The following is an 18,146-nucleotide window of genomic DNA, read 5'->3' as shown; positions in this document are numbered from 1 at the left end:
CACAAGGAGATTTACCGGATGCTTAACAGGATTAGCAGCTGCAGGCAGGCAGGCAGCTATGTAATAGGATTGCAATCTAATTAAAACTGCTTCTTGGGAGCTGGGCCCCAGCTGGCCAGAGCAGGGTGGGCTTGGGGGTTTGTGGGGGCAGCTGGAGATGACTGTGGGGATGGGATTGGCAGAACAGGAGGAGGGATGAGCTAGTGAGGACCATGGCAGTGCTGGTGAATTCAGGGGTTTGCTGCCTCTGTCTCTGGGCCTTGGTGTGGGCTATGCCCATGGGGAGCCAGCCTGGAGTGGAAGTGTGCTGGGCAGCCTGGGCAGGAGCCCCAGGCATTGTACAACGACTGGGGAACCTGCATCTGCCACTTTCCTTCCCCCCGAGTTCACTCGCCAGCCCTCTCTCTCCTATACAGAATGTTCTGTCTGGCCAGGTGGCAGATTAAGGATTTTTTAAATTAAGTCAAATTGCACCCCACTGGCAGTAGCAGCCCCCAGAGGATGAGGAGCTCAGCTTTAGCTTTCACATCAGCAAGAGGGTGGAGTGAAGCGCACACTGGACATAAGCTTGCCCTACACCAATGCACCCCAGGTTCATGGAGGTGTCGGGGCTGCGTGCAGCATCATTACCCATCCCTCATCCCCTGCCTCACTGCTGTAGGGCTGAAGTGCAAACCTGCTGCTTGTCAAATTTGTGAAGACTCTAAAATAACAGAGCCAGTGGTGTGATGAGCTATCCCTGTGCAAGCAGCTGCACAGCCCCTGGCCTTCCCCACAGCAGACATCACAGGGGTGGCACATATGGGATTGTACCCTTGTGAGGTCGTGGAAGAGGTGAGCAAGGGTTTTAGCCAGGAGAGCTGCCCAGGGAATCCTGGCAGAGCCACACAGCAGCTCTGCTAGACTCTGCTTTTCTGGGCTGCTGGTGCTGCTCGGAGCTCCCTCTCCTTTTAATTAAACCTCCAACTGCATTTTTCATCTCAAGGACAGGCCATGCATCTGACCACACTGCCCAGGAGGGAGCTCGGCCAAGCAGCACTGGAGGGGATCCAGGCATTCTCTGCCAACCCAGCTAGTCCCTGGGGGCCCATGGGCTGCCTGCTGAGAGCTGGGAATTCCCATTTTCACTTCATCTCCCAGTCTCAGGGTGGGCAGAAACCCATTCCCCTGCCCAGGAGGCTGGCACAGCTCGGGGCACAGCTCAGTGCATTGCAAGTGCAGAACACACAGTACTGCAGGACAGAAAGGTTTTTTGCTCACTGCTCCAGGCACCAAGCATGGAGAAGCAGGTCTCTCCTGTGGGACAACTAGCACAGGGGGTGTGTTTGTGTCTCCCACCAAGCCTGTCTGGGAGCATGCTGGGACACACCATGGGAAACTCCAGTTCTCCTCAGTCACCTCTCCCCTGTTGCAAGGTCAGGACCCATTCCTATGGGTCTAGTGAGCATTTCTGCCACGGTTCCCCATAGCCTCCAGCCCCTGCCCCATGAGGATGCACTTAGGGTGAAGGCTGAACTCTCCCACCTTCCCCTCCTGCTCAGAGAGTTGGGGTCTCTGTGACTCCCACCCTCCCAGAGTAAACAGCTTTCCCGATGTTCCATCCCTGCCTCTGCCAGGCACAGCAACCACATAACCATGGCAACAGTATCCCTATAACAGCCAGGTACATCCGACATCCCCATGGCAACCAACTCCCGGAACAGCCGATGAAGAGCTTTGCTTCCTCAGTGCTGAAGAGGGATGGGGGGATTCGAGCCATATCAGGTCAGGCAGTGGCAGGGACCTGGGGACAGATACAGCTGGATAGAGTTTTTGACTCGTGTGTGGGGCAGCATAAGTCTCCACAGCCTTTGTCCTGATAGGTAGGATGCAATGGACACAGGGGATGCATAAGAAGGTGGCAGCCCCAGGAACAGTATCATCCTGATTCCTGCATGCCAGCTCCATCCTGCCTGCTGGGCTGTCAGTGCCATTGGGCCAGTGCTCCCTGCTCCAACACAAGTTTCTTGGAAATTCTTGGAAATGTGCTTCCCAAACACTGGTACTGTGCTTCCTGCCACAACCTCCTCCCACCTCGATCTTCACTAAAGAGGTGCTCCGCCTGTTGCCCTCACTCTGCTCTCCTCGGGGGCTGCTGAACCCTCCCACCACTGCCTGCTCAATGACTGCTGTCTGAACTCATCACCCAGCAGCCCTGACGCAGTCTGTCGTTGCAGATGGCAATTGCATGCCATGCAACTTTAATGTGTCAGGCCTGAATTATTGAGCCCTGCAGCAGACTGCGTGCACGCAGGCAGCTCTCGGCATCCCTCCTCCTCTCCCTGCCCATGTGCGCCTGACCAGGAAGCAGCGAGTGGGGGCTGGCGAGAGGTCCAAGGTTTTGGGGTCTCTCTGGGTGCACAAGGGTGCTGTGCCCCTTGCTGATCACCGTGTCTGGGAGGTATGGGAAGAAGGGTGACTGGTGGTGTCACCAGATTGGTCACCTGGAGGTTGATGAGTCCCCAGGCAGGTGTGTAGGGAGGGATGTGTAACCTTGTTGTGCCCGCCTCAGTATTTTCTCCCCGTATCCTCATGAAACCCCGGGTCTAGAGGCACAGATCCCCTACAGCTGCCCTGTGAGTCCTCAGCCCTCCTGCTCACTGTACTGCCAGACCCCACGGAGGCAAAGCCTTTCCACCCCAGTCAGTGTAAATCCCATGGTGGATACAGAGCTTGCTCCCTGGCTGGACGTGGCTGTCACTGTGCTGCTCTGGGGATGATGAAGGGCTCAGAGAATGCCCTGGCTGCTCTCTTATTTTTGCAGCTTGCCTGAAGCACCCTGCAGCCACTCGATGATTTTCTCATCAGAGTAGCAAGGCTTGACTGCCCTCCCCACACAGACCCATCCATCACCCACAGCTCATACCACTGTGCAGCTCACAGGCACTGGACCTGCCTGCCCCTTAGCCCTGAAGGCAGTGCCTGTGCTGTGGGCAGCCTGAGGGAACAGCTCTGTGCATGCAAAAAGACCCTGTTTTCCCTGGGGGACCCATGCACTGCCTGCTTGCTCACCCCTCTTCTCCCCCATGCCCCAGCTCCAGGTCTCATCCTCCCTGCTGCCACCCCCAGCATTCAGGGGATGGCATCAGGGACTCCTCAAAACTTCAGCCCCAGTCTGCTGCGTGATGGGTAAGGACAAGGTGGGATCCAGGCACTCACAAGTTGGAGATACAGCTACAGATGGAGAAAGCCCAGCTCCAGTGCCATGGGGTGACTCTCCAGGGCCCTGTTCCTGGGAAACATCCTGCCATTGGTACCTGTCCCATAGAACTGAGACAGAGCTGAGCATGACAAAGTCAGCCCAGAGCAGGGACAAGGGATTGTCAAGGGGACCCAGGGGACTGAGAACCAGCATTGTCCCAGCAGCACATCATGTCACAAGACCTAAAGAAGTGAGGAAACACAAGGGTGGCAAGGGTATGCCCAGTTTGGCATGAGGGTAGGGGGCCAGGGGCCATGGAATTGAGGGACAAAAGGCTTGGCTATACCCACAGGTACCACAGCATTACAGGGGGAATGTGTCAAGGGACAAACAGCAGCTGCCATGGTCACATGGCTGGAAGGGAGCAGCAGACAGAAAAGGGGGACACTGAGACGTGGGAAATCAGGAAAATGTGCTGGTGATGCAAAGAATCACGATTTTCAGCTGCTGGTTAATTGAGTTTCTTGGGGAGGTTGGTGGGGAAACCTGCAGGGGTGCTGGACTCAGGACTTTATTCCTGGCAATTTAAAAGAGGGTTGTTGAAGACCTGCTCTGTCGAGTAGAAAAACCACTTGAGTCGTGCTTAACTTTATCAAGGGAACTGCATAGAAATCAAGGAGCTTGCTAAGAGAAATTAATAGAGCAGCCGGGGGGCAGACTGCCTGCAGACAGAATGAGAACTGCTCAGATCCACATGCTGGAGACTTACAGTAAATGAACACGTCCTTTAACAAGATTTGCAAGGCCAGCATGGCCAAGGAGTGGAGTGAGTAAATGGGTGGGAAAGGTCATTCCTCAAGGAAGGGAGCTGTGCCAAAATGAAGAGCACATGAAAGGGGGGGAAGGTTGCATGAAAAACCAGAGCATAACAACCCCAAAGAGCCTTTAAGGAAGATCTTGGCAACAGTTTAAAATTGCAAATAATTTTGCGGTGCTAAATTTGCTAAATTGTTGCCATAGCAATGAGAGTCTGGGGATGTCCAGGGGCGCATCAGAGTGCTGCAGCTTAGATTTACCCCTTTGGATGAATCTTGGGGTAGGACCTGTGAGTCCTGCAAGCTCTTTCTGTTAGGACAAGAAGGCCAAGTGCTTCTATCCCCAAAGCAGATATCTACAGCCGACAGAGGGGTGATGCTGAAGGAGCAGCCTTGGCACATCCTTGCTGGTGAGCAGAGGAAGGGCTGGGATTGCAAGGACAAAGTCTACAAGTACAAAATGCAGCTGCACTTGCTGTCAACTGGTAGGAAATTAAAGCAGTTGCTCTTGTGAGAAATCAGCCTTGCACCAACAGAAACCAAGCTGTTAGACCAAATGCAATCCTGGATAAATTTATCTTGAGAAGCAAGCCGGCAGAGGAAGATAAAGTCATCTTAGCAGAGGCTGAGAACACTGTCCATAGGACGAAAAGCTGCTGTTCCCTTTATGGCTTGCAGATTAAAGTTTTCCCTTAAAAAATCATTTCCCCCCACTCAAACATTACCACTAAAATTTCCCTTGAGTCCCAAGTGCTGAGCAATATGTTGTAATGTACGAACAGAGCTCTCAATGGAGCCTGCATTAAAGAAATAATATTGAAGCTTCCTGTTGGACTGAGAGAGGTGCCTAGAATGAGAGGAATATTACAGATTATTCTTACTTTACATAAATATGCTTCATCACCTCTACAGCTAAAACACAAGGCTCTGCATTTTGAAGAGGAATGTTTTTGGCTAAAACTACATGGGCTTGGAACAAGTGCAATCCAGAGGCTCCTGGCTCAGCAGGAAGGGAGGTAAGTCCCTGAGGGCTCTGTGTGCCAAGTCCTCCTGAGAAGCTTTGCCCCAGGGCTTGCCTGCAGTCAGCAAATCTTCTCCTGCCAGCACAACTACAAATCCCAGATGAGCCCATGAGGATTGTTGTTCTAATTAACTAATGAAGTTGTCTCCTGTTGGGAAGATGGATAATCTGAGCTGGAGGCTTACTCCCTGTTGTGGGGGAAGACCTGGAGCAACACCCACTTCCTCTCAAGGGACCTCATAAATGTTGGTACACTCAAGGCCGTACTTTCTGCAGGGAGGTGCCAAGTGCTCCCAGGCACAGCATCGCCCTGAAGGCACACTGCCTTCAACCTGCCTTCAAAAATCCTTCTGACCCCCATTCTCTGTCTCGCACATCCAAAGGCAGTTTGGCTGCTCTCATCCCTGAGTTTTCACTTTGGTCTCATAGTTTTTACGCAAATCACAGGAGAAAAATTAATGTTTGAGGAGGGTGAAGTCTATGCAGGATCTCCCTGAGCTGCAGCCATGCACAGCACATGAGGATCTACTTCAAAGGGAGGAGCCACTTCATTAAAAAGAGAACTAGGGCTTTTGATATCAAGACAAACATCCTGATACACATCAAAGCAGCTTCCTCTCCTTGTCCTTAGACACCCTCTCCTGCTTCACTTAAGTTCTGGATTTTGGAATTATACCTCCGCCTAATCCATGCTGCGCTGCATCCCATCTGGATGGTTGTTTGGTGGGGAGATTCTGAACACTGTTTTGTGCTGTATGAGACCTTCAGGTCATGTCCATGAGCCAAAATACTCTGTCATTGCCTTCTGTTCCATATATGAAGAACTAAGAGCTGCTGGAGAAAGTGATTCTATTTCCATTGTAAAACATCATGTTTTTTAAAAGAAAGTGCAATAGAGAAGGGACCAAAGGCCAGCTGGGTTGCGTGAGAGCCCAGTGGCATCCAAACCTCTGGACACCCTCCCTGAGTGGCTGCAGGCCCATCCTTGGCAGCAGGTTGGGCATCCAGTAGCCTAGGAGAGAGGACTGAGGTGTGGACACTGACCAGTGGCACAGGGAGAGATGTGAGGACGCAGGGGCAGTGTGTGCACGGGGCGCTGGTGGGAGTCACACCCACCATGCTAAACCTCTCCTCCAATATTTGGAGTTTATGAGAAGGATTTCATGAGGCTCAAGAGCCATGTTGTGTTCCTAATGCCAATACCTCATGCTTTTGCTGTGGTGAGGGGCTTTTGTCAGGATGGCCATTTGGAGCTGGGCTGCAGGGTGAGCTGTGGCCAGGAGTTTTGTGTACCCCTCACCAGGTCACCCCAGGCCTTGGGGCACTCTTTGGGACAGGAAGGAGAAGTGGCTGACACAGTGGGGAAGACACAGGACTGAACATTCAACTATTAGCAGCCAACTACAGACACAGCCCAAAGCTGCTCTCAGGGCAGTCATTTGCATCACAGTAGCTGTATTCCAGGTTTGTGAGATGGGACCGGGCTCAACTGGGCACAGAGCATCACCTTCAGGTTACAGTGCTGGCTGGGAGTGAGGTACAGGGGCAAAGATCTTGCTGCCACTGGCAGGGAGCAACTTTATTATTTCAATTCTTCTAGATATTAAACATAGGCTCTGGGCATGGGGCAGGCCATGCAGAAGGGAGAGGATCAGGAGAGTGGTACAGCTTTGACTTGTTCCAGAATGGGTTAAAAACAAGGAAAAATCTTCTCCCCAGTCGTCCACTACCCCAGGGATCCATTCTACCTGCCCTGGCAGTTGGCTGCTTTGTTTCAGCTGCCCTGTTGCAAGCTGTTGTGTGTGGCAGAGGCAGAAGGAGTTGTATGCCCAGGCTGCCCAGAGCAGCATCCTCAAGGTCCCACGGCCACACTGAAATCCTGCTGAGACATGCTGGTGCTTTCACTTGTATTTGTAGCCTGGAGAAGATCGTGCGTGCCCCAGAAGAAGGCCGCCCTTTTTTTCCTGTGCTCTCCTGGCTGTCACTCCAGCCCTGCATGTGCAGACCCATCACATGTGTCTGGAGGGAGAGGGTCTCACCAGGAAGGGCTTGTGACGGAGACCCGCAGGAAAGGTGAGGGCTGTGTCTCCCTCAGACCCTTCCACACCTGCATCCCTTGCGCCAGCCCGTTACGCTTGCTGGAACGGCCACCTGCACTGCATCCCGGGACTCGGGGTTCGCTGGGAAGAAACTGGGGTCCCGCCCTGTCCCACCGCCCCTCTGGCACCGCCCTGAGTCCCAGCTGGAGTAGTCCAGCCCCAGCCCCAGCAGGGGCCACGGGAAGCCTGGGGCATGGGATGCTTTGCGGGCAGGGGCTGGAGCACAGGACGCCGCGCGAGTGCCACAGCCTGGCCCTGGGAGGACCCCCCACGCCTGCCCAGCAGCCGCCCGTCCGCAGGGAGCGGGCAGTGGGGCAGAGCCCGCAGGGACCGCAGGTGGCGGCGGGTCAGCCCCTGGCACAGGGACCGCCATGCGGGGCGGCGGTGCCCCCGCCCCTGAGGGCGGCGCTCCGGACCCTCCCAGGAGCCGGGGCTGCCCCGCCCGCCACGGCATGGAACCACGCCCCTTCTGTCCCGACCCACCCTCTGCGATTGGGCAGCGTGCCCAGGAAGACCCGCCCATCCTCTCATTTCTGAGTTTCTATTGGTAGCTGAACTGTCACTCCAGACAGACCACACCCCGCACGGGCAGGCGGGGAGCTGCGCCGCGGAGACCGTGGTCCCTGCGCTCGGAGCGCACCGGCGTGCGTCTGCCCTGCGCCGCTGTGCAGCCCCGGCACCCTCCGGAGCCACTCACTGCACTTCACGGCAACCCCCTGCGCCGTTCACTGCCATCCCTTGCACCGTACTGTACCACCCACTGCCCCCCTCACTGTGACCCCTGCACCCCTCACTGTGACCCCTGCACCCCTCACGGTAACCCCTGCACCCCTCAGGGTGACGCCTGCACCTCTCACTGCACCCGCCGCACACCATCCCGTTGAAACGCCCGGTTCCCACATTGCTATGAGCCACTTGTACCTCCGGTGCTATCCCATGCACCCCTGACCTGCAGCCTTCAGGACACCCCATGCTCAGTCCTTGCTGCAACACCACACTCCTCAGCAGCCAGCCCGTTCCTGGACCCCCATCTCAGAGCACCCCTCACTCCCTTTCACCTCCTGAATGGGGAGAGGACAGCCCACCCCACTGCCCCAGCAACCCAGAGCTGAAGTATTGGTACTGTGGTGCCCCAGGGCTGGAAGGAGTAGGTGTAGACTCAAGTGAGGAGCACGGCAGAATGGCAGGAAGCAAGGCAGAGTGTTGGGGAATGTGGTGGGATGATGGGAGCACGACAAGTCAATCAGTGGAATGATGGTGAACACATCAAGATCCGTGTGGAGCATGGACAACCACAGTCCAGCCACTGCAACTTGTGCAAGCAGCAGGGCTCAGGAAAGGAGATCCCACCTTTCTCTTTGCCCGCCCTGATAGGTCCCAGGAAGAGAAATCCGTGGCAGAGACGTTTGCAGGCAGTGGCCCCATCGCTGTGAAGCCTGGGGCCAGAGCTGCTGGCCAGCAGCCAGGTGGTTTCTGCTTGTGCTTGGGAGCACAGAGGATGTTTTGTACACGGTGGTGGGAGCATCATGCCCACCAGGGCTGGCCCTACCCCCAGCAGCCCCCACAGACCCCAGCTCCCTGCCCACTGCATCACAAGGCCTGTGTGCCTCTGTGGCATACCTTTCTCTCCCACCCAAGGTGCACAGCTGGTATGGGATGAGGGACAGTGCCGGGGGGCTCAGGGGCCTTTCCAGCACTACCTGCCCATGTTTCTCCCCTGCTAGGAGATGTCTTGGTGGTGACATTGTTGCTCGCTGCTGCTGTGATACCTGCTGCCCCCCTGCCACTTGGCTGTTGGGCCCTGTGACCGTGCCCCTGGTCCCTATTCACAGCTTGGCTATGTGTGGGGTGCTCCAGTCAGCTGGTGTGTGGACCTGGAAGATGTGGGGTGCCCAGGCAAATTCTTGGAAGGTGGTGGGGCAGGCAACAGGCCAGGGTGTGTAGTTGAAAGGGCAGGAGTTCAGGGACATCTAGTTGGGGAGCTACAGGGACATGTACTGCAACCTCACCCTGAAGGTCATGTATGGTATCCAGGCAGTGGACTCATCATCCACACATCCTCAAGACAAGATGACAACTGCTTCAACATGGACTGCTTGCCCATCTTCCTGGCTGGGCTTGATCTGGTATAGACCGGCCTCTACACCATCTTCCTGCTCTTCAGACCACCTGCCAGACCTCCAGCACATGGCATCTGGCATGGCAGGACCACTTTCATGATGTCTACACGATGTACACTTCCACTCCCTGGATGTGGCAGAGATTCTGGAGGCAGACAGCGCATTGCCTCATCCCCACGCAGGATGTGCACAAACTGGTGAAGGTGGTGGGGTCCAGGCAAGTCAGAGGTCTCTTCTCTAGGCACATGCCTTGGTATTTCTGCAGCTACTGTTACCTGATGATGATCCATGGATCCCTCATGGAGCACAAGGGCCTCACCAGAGAGTATGGCAAGCCCACAGTACTGGGTGTGAAAGTCCCAGATTGTCCCCTGGAAGATCCCTGCCAAGGACCTAGACACTAAGGCACTGTGGCTTCTGCACACACTGCAGCATCATCCACCTCAGCCTCTTCCTTTGGAGAAAGATGCAGCCTGGGCTTCCTGGCCTCCACTCCTGGCAGCGGCCCTGCTCTGCTCCACAGCCCAGCATCTCCCAAGAAGGTGTGATGACCACCACAGGGTAGGAAAAGTACATCTGCCCCTTGCTGTGTGGGTTGGGAGTTTCTCTAAGTCTGTAAATAGCTGAGTTCCCCTCATACTCATCTCGAAAGTGAGAAGGGGAACATTCCCCAGAGAGGGGGAAAGAATTGGTCAGTTGCCATCACTAGTAGAAAAGCTATTTTTAATTTCACCAAAATGTGTCTCTAGTATAAACTTTCAAAATATGTGGAACCTCTGACATAAAGATTTGTGCTAAACTCTGTACCAAAGCTGTTGCTCCTGGGGTCAGTGATGGTGGCACTCAGGGTGGGATGCACCTGGCATCACGGGATAGCTGAGGCTCCTCTTTGTGGTCCAGGGAAGTGTGGGGAGCACCAGAGGAGCAAGAGCCACCCTCAAAAGGGGGCATGTGGGGGACATAGTGGCCAATGGGGCCAGGATGTGGTCGGAGCAGGAGTTGGTACAGGGTCTCGCCCACTTGCACAAGGCTGTGGGAGATATGGTGAAGGTGGGAGACTGTGTCGCTGGCCAGACTCTCCAGTAGTGCCTGCTGCTGTCGTGATGTCTGCAGGATCTCCACCAGCAGTTGCTGCACATTCTGGAGCAAGCCTGCCATGCCAGACCCTGCAGTGAGAGAGGGGTCAGTGGCATCTCACCATGGCTCCGAGAGTACCCTGTGAGGCTGCCAGGAAGCTGCAGGGAGCACCCACCATGCAGGCTTGTGTCTGATGCATCTTCACCTGCTGCTGGCAGTTCACTCATGGCTGATGTCTCATGGGAGCCTGTGGCTGCAGCAGCCAATGGCAGCACTTGGTTTCTTCTTCCTATCCCCAGGGACGTCTCACCAGGAAAACCTGTTACAAAAGCTTGGCATGGAGCAAACAAGAAGAATGATGGAGACACCCAAGCCCCAAATTTAGCCTGACTACAACAGAGAGCCCTGGGAGGGCAATGCCTCTGGGAGCTCATGATCCCAGGATGATGGACAGGATGGAGCTGTGCCCTGGAGCACAAGGACTCACACAAAGCTGCAGACATTTTACTGGCTTTTCCCTCAGCTCCTTCCTGCTTCAGGTCAGTGTGACAGCCTGTGAGCTGCAGCCAACTCTTGCCCCAGGGCACACAAGCATGGTAGCCAGGGCATGGTACTCACCCAGGAGGGAGAGGGCAGAGAAGCAGCAACCGGCATCTGCAACGAGAACCATATCAGACCCTGCTTGTGGGGCTGAGGGGATTTACTGGGCTGAGCAGGGCAAGGAAAGCCTTACGTGGCATGGCAGGGGGTGTGAGTGGCAGTCCAGCAACGTGCTCCCCACCAGCTGCTGGGAGAAAGCAGAGAAGAGAGATATGCCTTCTGAAGGGACCTGCTGGTGAATCACCACCAGCCCGGGGTCTGCCCAGCTTGCCCCAGCCAGCCCCTCAGCCTGACATGCCCTAGCCACAGCTCCAGAGCGCCCTGCAGGGCCCCAAAGCACTTCAGAGCTAGGTACAAAAGCAGGACTCACTCACCCACCACTGCAATGCTCTGGGCTGGAAGGCAGCAGCGGCAGAGCAGCACACAGCAACACTACACAACAGACTAGGACTGGAAGAGAAGGAGAATCCCACATCCACTTGAAACTGCAGGGGGAATTTGGGGAGACAGAAGGTAGTTACCCAGGGTGGGAAGATGGCTGGGGCGCCCATGCAAACCAGACTCAGGGATGTATCCTGTATCACTTCAGTGCCAAATCCCCAGGAGTGTGAGCAGTGAGGGGTGTGCAGGTTACACACATGGGTGGGCTAAAGGGCAGGGGAGCTGCAGGCAGCTCTGGCCCTCACACACAGCCCAAACTCATTTGAAGCTTCATGGTGCTACTGGGCAAGTGAGGAACCAGGAACTGCTGAAGGGAAGGGAGTCACATGCCCTGCAATGCTACCAGCCACAAGATCCCTGCGCTGTATCAGGGCCACTGCCCCTTCCAGACCTCTCGCCTCATGATCTGCCATAGCGCAGCCAGCAGCCTTGCCATTCCCTCAGGCTGGGACCCCCTCCTGGCCTATCCCAGCCATCACCATCCCCACATGCTCTGGGGCTGGTTTGGAGCCAAAGCCAGCAGAGATAAGTCCAAACACACCCATCGTTGACCATCCCTGCTGAGGGACATGTGATGGATCCCCTGATCCTCTTAGCCTCCCACTCCTATCACGCTGGCATGAGCTTGGGCTGGAGCCGTGGCCATGCAGCTCAGTGCAGCAGGGCAGCTCAGTGCAGCAGGGCAGCTCAGTACTTACAACTCTCTGGCTCGTCCTTCACACGCTGCAGCATGGGTGACAGCAGTGTGCTGGAGGTGTCCCCGCCAACGTTGTGCTCTGCAGGAGGTGAAGGGGGGCAGAAAAGAGCTTCAGTAACTGGGGGAAGAGGGGTGTCCGCCTCCTCGCAGCCAGGACAAGCCCAACTCCAGCTGCCTGAGCCCACGGGTACCTGGTGTCCCTGGTGAGGATGGAGGGCGTGTGGCAGGGGCTGACCTGCGCCTTCTGGAGGACAGGTTCACCACGCCTAGGGGAAGAGAAAGACCATCAGCAGATCCTGGGTGCCCACGCAGCACCGGTGCTCCTCTAGCACCCCACGTCCAGCCACCCTGCTAAGCCCACAAGCCCGTCCCCGGCACGCACCTGGCAGCCTCCGATCGCCAAACACGGGCCGCCCGGCCGCCTTCCAGATAACCTTCATGGCTCGGTAGTGCGGCGGCAGCTGGGGCGAGTGGAATCCTGCCCTACGGCGCGTCTCGCGCTCCGAGTGGAAAGCCTGCTTGAGCGCCTTCCACTTGGAGCGGCACTGGGCCACGGTGCGCTCGTAGCCGGCCTCCGATAGACCCCAGGAGATCTCCCGCCAGAGCTCCTCGTTGGGACGCGACGTGGAGGCCATGAGCAGCGCGGCCTCCCCCGTGCCCTCCACCAGCGACAGGAGGCTCCTGACCTCCGCCTGCGTCCAGGCTTGCCCGCGGGGCATGCTGCCGGCCCGAGGACGGGGTGCCCGGGATCGCTCGGGCCCGTGCCGGCGGCGGGGCTCGGCCGTGCGCTCCCGAGGCGCACCGGGAGGATGCCCCGCCGGGGGCGGCACCGGGAGGCGCTCCGGGAACAGCGCCGGGAGCTGCACGGGGAACCGCCGGGAGCCGGCCCGGTGGCTGCCCCGGGATCCGCGCCGAGCAGCGCCGCGCCGCCGGCCGCATCGGCAGCCGCACCGGGCGCCGCGCCGGGAGCTGCCGAGAGGCGCCGGGAGCAGCATCGAGCGAGCATGTGCAGCCCCGGGAGGAGCCGCTGGGAAACGTAGTCCTGGACGAGACAGCCTCCCGCAGCGAGAGCCGCCGGCTCGGAGCGGGGTCGTTGTCTGCCTGCAGGCTCCCGGGGGTTCGGGGGCACTCTGCCGCTCCCCCTTACGAGGACACGGCAGGGATGGCCATCACGGCAGCCCTGGAGGCTGGGAAGGAGCACCCCAACCCCCCATTTTCCAGGGCTGAGATGCAGCTTTAGCCCCATGAAGAAAAAAAAAAAAAAAAAAAAAAAAAGGGCTTATAAGCAAACACCCTGTGGCCTTGCTCCATGGAGAGAGGGGCAAGGGAATGTGCCCTGTGTCCCAAAGATACCCAGTCGTCCCTTGCAGTCCCTAGGGCAGATCAGACCGAGAGAGCCACACTTGTTCAACCTGGAGAAGAGAAGGTTCTGGGGAGACCTTAAGCAGCTTTCCAGTACCAGAAGGACTAAAGAGGGATGGAGAGGGACTTTTTGCAAGGGTGTGTAGTGATAGGAGAAGGAGGAATGGCTTCAAACTGTCAGAGGGCAGGTTTAGCTTTGATATTCATCACAGAATCACAGACTTTCTCAAGCTAGAAGGGACCCACTGGGATCGTCAAAGTCCAGCTCCTTCCACAGGACATCCCCAACAATCCCCCTGTGTGCCTGAGAACGTTGTCCAAATACTTCCTAAGCTCTGTCAGGCTTGGTGCTGTGATCACTTCTCTGGGGAGCCCGTTCCAGTGCCCAACCATCCTCTGGGTGAGAAACCTTTCCCTAATATTTAACCTAAACCTTTCCAGACACCTGCCACTGCGGTCACCAGAGAGAAGAGATCAGTGTCTGCTCCTCTGCTTCCTCTTGCAGACTGTGATGGGGTCTCCCCACAATCTCCTCTTCTCCAGGCTTGAGCAAACAAAGTGACCTCAGCTGCTTCCCGTATGACTTTTCCTGCATTGGGAAGAAATTATTGTGAAGGTGGTGAGGCACTGGCACAGGTTGTCCAGGAAAGCTGTTGATGCCCCATCCCTGGAAGTGTTCAAAGTCATGTTGGATGGGGCTCTGAACAGCGTGGTCTAGTGGAGGGTGTCCCTGTCCTTGGCAAGGGGCTTGGAATGAGATGACCTTTAAGGTCCTTTACAACTCCATGATGTAGCTGCCTAGCCCAGCCCTGGCTGCATGTTTGAGCCAGCAGCCATTCCCGCTGCTTGCTGCCCCAAAGCCAGGAGTGTGTGGTTCCCTCCTGCTGGGATGCCGGGATGCTGGCCTCAACAGGGCTGCCCCTCGCCCTTCGTGTCTGGCAGTCCCACAAGCCCCCTGCGTTTTGTGCCAGGTGGTGCCTCTGGGGACCCCACCAGGAAGTGACACTTTCCATTTTGCATCACAGTTGTCTGAGAAGCTGGGCTGGGAAAGGGCTGTCGCTGCCCCTGAGGGCTGCAGAGCAGGAGACCAGGAAGGGATGGAAGAGGGTGTCATGTATGCTGACCTGCGCTTTCCCCCCACACCAGGTAATGGCCCCACAACTCTCTCAGTGGGTTCCCTACCCTCCTGCATCCCCTTGCCTTCCCCAGAAATGTCCTCCTAGTCCTGCTCCCTCATTTTTATTCTCTCTCAAACAGCTCCTCTCCAGCCCTTTTGCAGACTGCCTGCTCTCAGGGTGGGGGCAGGAGGGGTTCAAGGGCAGGGAATGTCCACTGCACTCCCATGCCACCGCACAGACGCTTCTACTCTCCTCTCCCCACCAAGCATTTCGTGCAGGGAGATAACTTCAAGGACAATCAATCTGCTGCAAACAGGCTCTCCCTTACTTTTCCCAGGCTCCCCCACTGCCTCCTGACATCCCACTTGGGATTCACAGACATTCCTGGCTCAAGGTTCCCCACTGCTCCCTCCAAACAACCCCCTCCTCCCCCCACAACCCCCATCCATATTAAATCCTTTTCTCAGCTCCTCAGCAGCGAGCACGCCTGCCCTGGTGCCGGGCAGCCTTCAGCCTGGGTCTCCTCTTCCTGATGCTCCTGCTGGCACAGATCATCCTTGTCAGCCTGAGTTTCCACTGTAAGTACCAGCCATCCAGTGCCCAGATCTCTGCAGAGGGGGTCATGGGGTCAGGGCTGGCACCAAAGCACTTGTGTACTGACAGCCTGAGCTGCAGCTTCCCCATGAAGCTGGGTGCTTCTTCTTGGGGCTGTGGCCATCATGGGTTCTGGGGAAAGCAGGAAAACTGATGAAGCAAGACACCACCTACGTAACTGGAAAGGAAGCTGGGGCGACAATGTGGGCTTGGGGAAAGCCACTCCATCAGATGACAGTGAAAGAAAGGCAGGAGGGAAGGCACTGATACTGATACTGAAAGAGAGCAGCACTTTCCCCGAAAGCCTGTTGCATGAAGGGCTCCCAAGCACAGCAAAATCTGCAAGGACCTTGGCAGACTCACCCACAGCCATGAGGCTGTCCACTGGGTGCTGCTGGGAGCAGGAGCCCAGAGTTGCTGGGACACACCTGTGCTCTTCTGCTGTAGATTTAGTGCAACAGCAAACAAGCTGCACAGATGGTCCCTGGAGAACAGAGGAGAGCCCCAGCTATGGGAAACAGACACTGGAAGGTAAGAGAGCCTGGTGGGCTCCTGGGTAAAGTTTGGAGAGGGCCTTACTGCTTCTTTCAAGCAGCAGGATCTGTCAGTACTCAAGGATGTTTCCCTGAGCTCTATCCCTACACATTCCTTCATCTTTACTGCCTGTCCCCTGGCTTGTGGTGTGAGGAGCTGCTCTAGCACTCCTGAATAGGCTGAACTGCTGGGACCCCTTTAGAAGAGATGAACCCAGACAGCTCGCTATTACCTGGGCACACCACCAGCACCAGGCTCCTGGATGCCACCAGCATTCCTTTGCCAGAGGACATCAGCTTCTGATGCAGCTAAAACCGTATCTGAGTTCCCAGCACTTTGGAAATTGTCATGTCCCCAAACCTGCAGCTCCCTGCCCTGCTCAATGCCAGCATGCTCCTGTAACTAGCCCCTCTTCCCAGGGCTCTGGGACTGGAAAGTTGTAGCTGGGTTTGCAAATGAGGGCAAATGCAGAGTGGTCTCTGTGGGGTAGACATACGAGCACGATGGGTTGGGTGGTGCCCTGACTGACCCCTATCACTCTCTTGTCCCTTGGGCTGGGGGCTGGTGGCAGCCCCTGCTGGATGCCCCATCCCACCCGCTGTGTTTCTGGTGTGCAGGGAGATGCCAGTTTTGCCCAGTTGGCTGGCTCTGGGATGCGGGGCAGTGCTACTACTTTTCCTCTGCCAAAAAGAACTGGGAGCAGAGCAGAGAGGATTGCTGCTCCAGAGGGGCCCAGCTGGTCACCATCCAAACCAACACCACCCTGGTGAGTGCACCCAGCCTGGCCTGTCCAACTCCCTGTGAGCATTGGGCTGTCCTGGTGGCCACCTCACGGTCCTTCAGCAGTCACACACGCACAGCATTGTCTCAGCTTCCTGTCCCATGTGCCCAAAGCCTTGCAAAGCTTCCAGGCAAGGAGCTGGCAATGCTGTGCCCATACATCACAGCCCCATCACTAATCATGTGGCTGGGCTGGATGTCCCCCCAGGGGGCTCATGTGGGTCCTCTCCTGTGCTAGGCTTTCCTGGTACGAACGGCTAATATGGATGCCTTTCATGTGGGGCTGAAGCAGGATGGCTTCAGGTCTGAGTGGAAGTGGCTGGATGGCACCACAATGGAAGGGTGAGGCTGTCAGCTTGTTCCCAGCTAGGTGTGCTGAAGGTCTTTCATCAGGGCTTGGGGTGGTGATGGGGATAGGCATGCAGGGATGTGATCCATATCTTGGCCATCTCTTTTCTTCACAGGACTGCATTGGGGCATTTTAGGGAAGGGGCATTTTTAGCAGGGTGCACCTGACCCTGGTGCCCACACTCTGCCTGGGTGAGGGGCTGCAGGGGATCCTGCAAAAGCAGTTTCCCAGTTTGGTCAGTGCTGAGCCCTGCTAGGATTGACCTCAGGGTACATCATGAGGGATGGGGCTGGGGGCATCAGGGCATATGGCCTAATTGGGAGGAGGCTGGCAGGAGACTCTGCTTCATGGGGAGGGCAAACTTTGCCCCCACAGCGTCGCTGTGCAGTGTCTAGTCCCTGGCTGCAGGAGCTGCTGATGGGACAGCCTCAGTTCTTCCTGCCCATCCCATCTCAGCCCACTCTCTCCCTTGCAGGATCTTCCTCATCCAGCGCTACACCCGGTCTTTCCAGGCTTGTGGCAGGGTGTCAGGCTTGGGACTTTTAGGTGGTGCATGCACAGAAGCCCTCAGATGGGTCTGCAAGCAGAGTGCAGCCACTGTGCAGTGGCTCCAGTCCTCGCCTCCTGCCTTCCTCTGGGGAAACACCACCTACAGCTGTGTGAGGCCCTGATGGCCATGGTGACCCCCAGCCTGTGCCACCACCCTGTTCCCAGCCTGACCCCAGAGCATGGGCATTCCCAGGCTCCACTGCCTCCTGGCTCAGGCCTCTTTACCCTCCAGAACTCTGCACTTTGTCAATAAATTCTGCCAATAACTGCAGCTGGCTTTGCGGTGTGGGGGTGATAAGATGGAGGTGCATCCTTCAGCTCTCAGACTCCGCTGCATCACTCTGAAGTGGGAAATTGCATCCTGTGGACAGGAGCCAGCATTGAGCCAGCAGGAATCCAAGCATGCCCATGGTACCAAGGCAGTGTTCAGCAGCAGCTCCTGTGCATGAAAAAAAGCTGCCCATGAAAGCTCTGGGCTTTCTGATCGTGGTGGTTGCCTGTGGCTTTTGCTTCTTGAGACATGCTGCTGAGAGGTGACCCTTTGCTTCTGCCATTCCCATGGAGGACTTGCTGGGCAGCAGCTTGTTTGCTGATGCCTGCTCAGTCTGAGGAGGTTCCAGCAAACACCCTCACTTTGTTTTGAGGCTGAGTGATGTGTGAGAGCCTAAAAGTCCTGCTAGGGCTTGATTTGGAGTTGTTTGGTCCCAGAGGCTGTTCTGGTTTCGGTATAGACCACTGGGCTGTTCCAGCAGCCTGCTGCTCTGGCACAGACCTCTCTGGGGCTCCCTCCCAGCACATGCAAAAGACCA

General features: G+C 56.5%; 2 protein-coding genes across 2 annotated transcripts; one reads left to right on the top strand and one right to left on the bottom strand.

Annotated features, from left to right (window-relative positions):
- Positions 1-9,942: 9,942 nt before the first annotated feature.
- LOC100226145 (uncharacterized) lies at positions 9,943-14,250 on the bottom strand. The gene is given in 9 exon segments (XM_032744360.3): positions 9,943-10,402; positions 10,489-10,632; positions 10,932-10,967; positions 11,047-11,100; positions 12,053-12,130; positions 12,243-12,317; positions 12,434-12,950; positions 12,952-13,193; positions 14,241-14,250. Coding segments are annotated over 9 exon segments (1,479 nt in total). The 3' UTR covers positions 9,943-10,079.
- A 212-nt stretch (positions 14,251-14,462) lies between these two features.
- Positions 14,463-17,608, top strand: LOC115491204 (killer cell lectin-like receptor subfamily G member 1). The gene is made up of 6 exons (XM_030258679.4): positions 14,463-14,559; positions 14,999-15,109; positions 15,573-15,656; positions 16,277-16,425; positions 16,678-16,781; positions 17,264-17,608. Exons 1-6 carry the CDS (start codon positions 14,511-14,513, stop codon positions 17,457-17,459), a joined length of 693 nt encoding a protein of 230 aa, XP_030114539.1. The 5' UTR covers positions 14,463-14,510; the 3' UTR covers positions 17,460-17,608.
- The last annotated feature ends 538 nt before the right edge of the window (positions 17,609-18,146 follow it).

Source organism: Taeniopygia guttata, chromosome Z (assembly GCF_048771995.1).
Source record: "Taeniopygia guttata chromosome Z, bTaeGut7.mat, whole genome shotgun sequence".
Lineage (NCBI taxonomy): Eukaryota > Metazoa > Chordata > Aves > Passeriformes > Estrildidae > Taeniopygia > Taeniopygia guttata.
The sequence above is the reverse complement of the archived record's forward strand: the minus strand, read 5'-3'. Positions and strand labels throughout refer to the sequence as shown.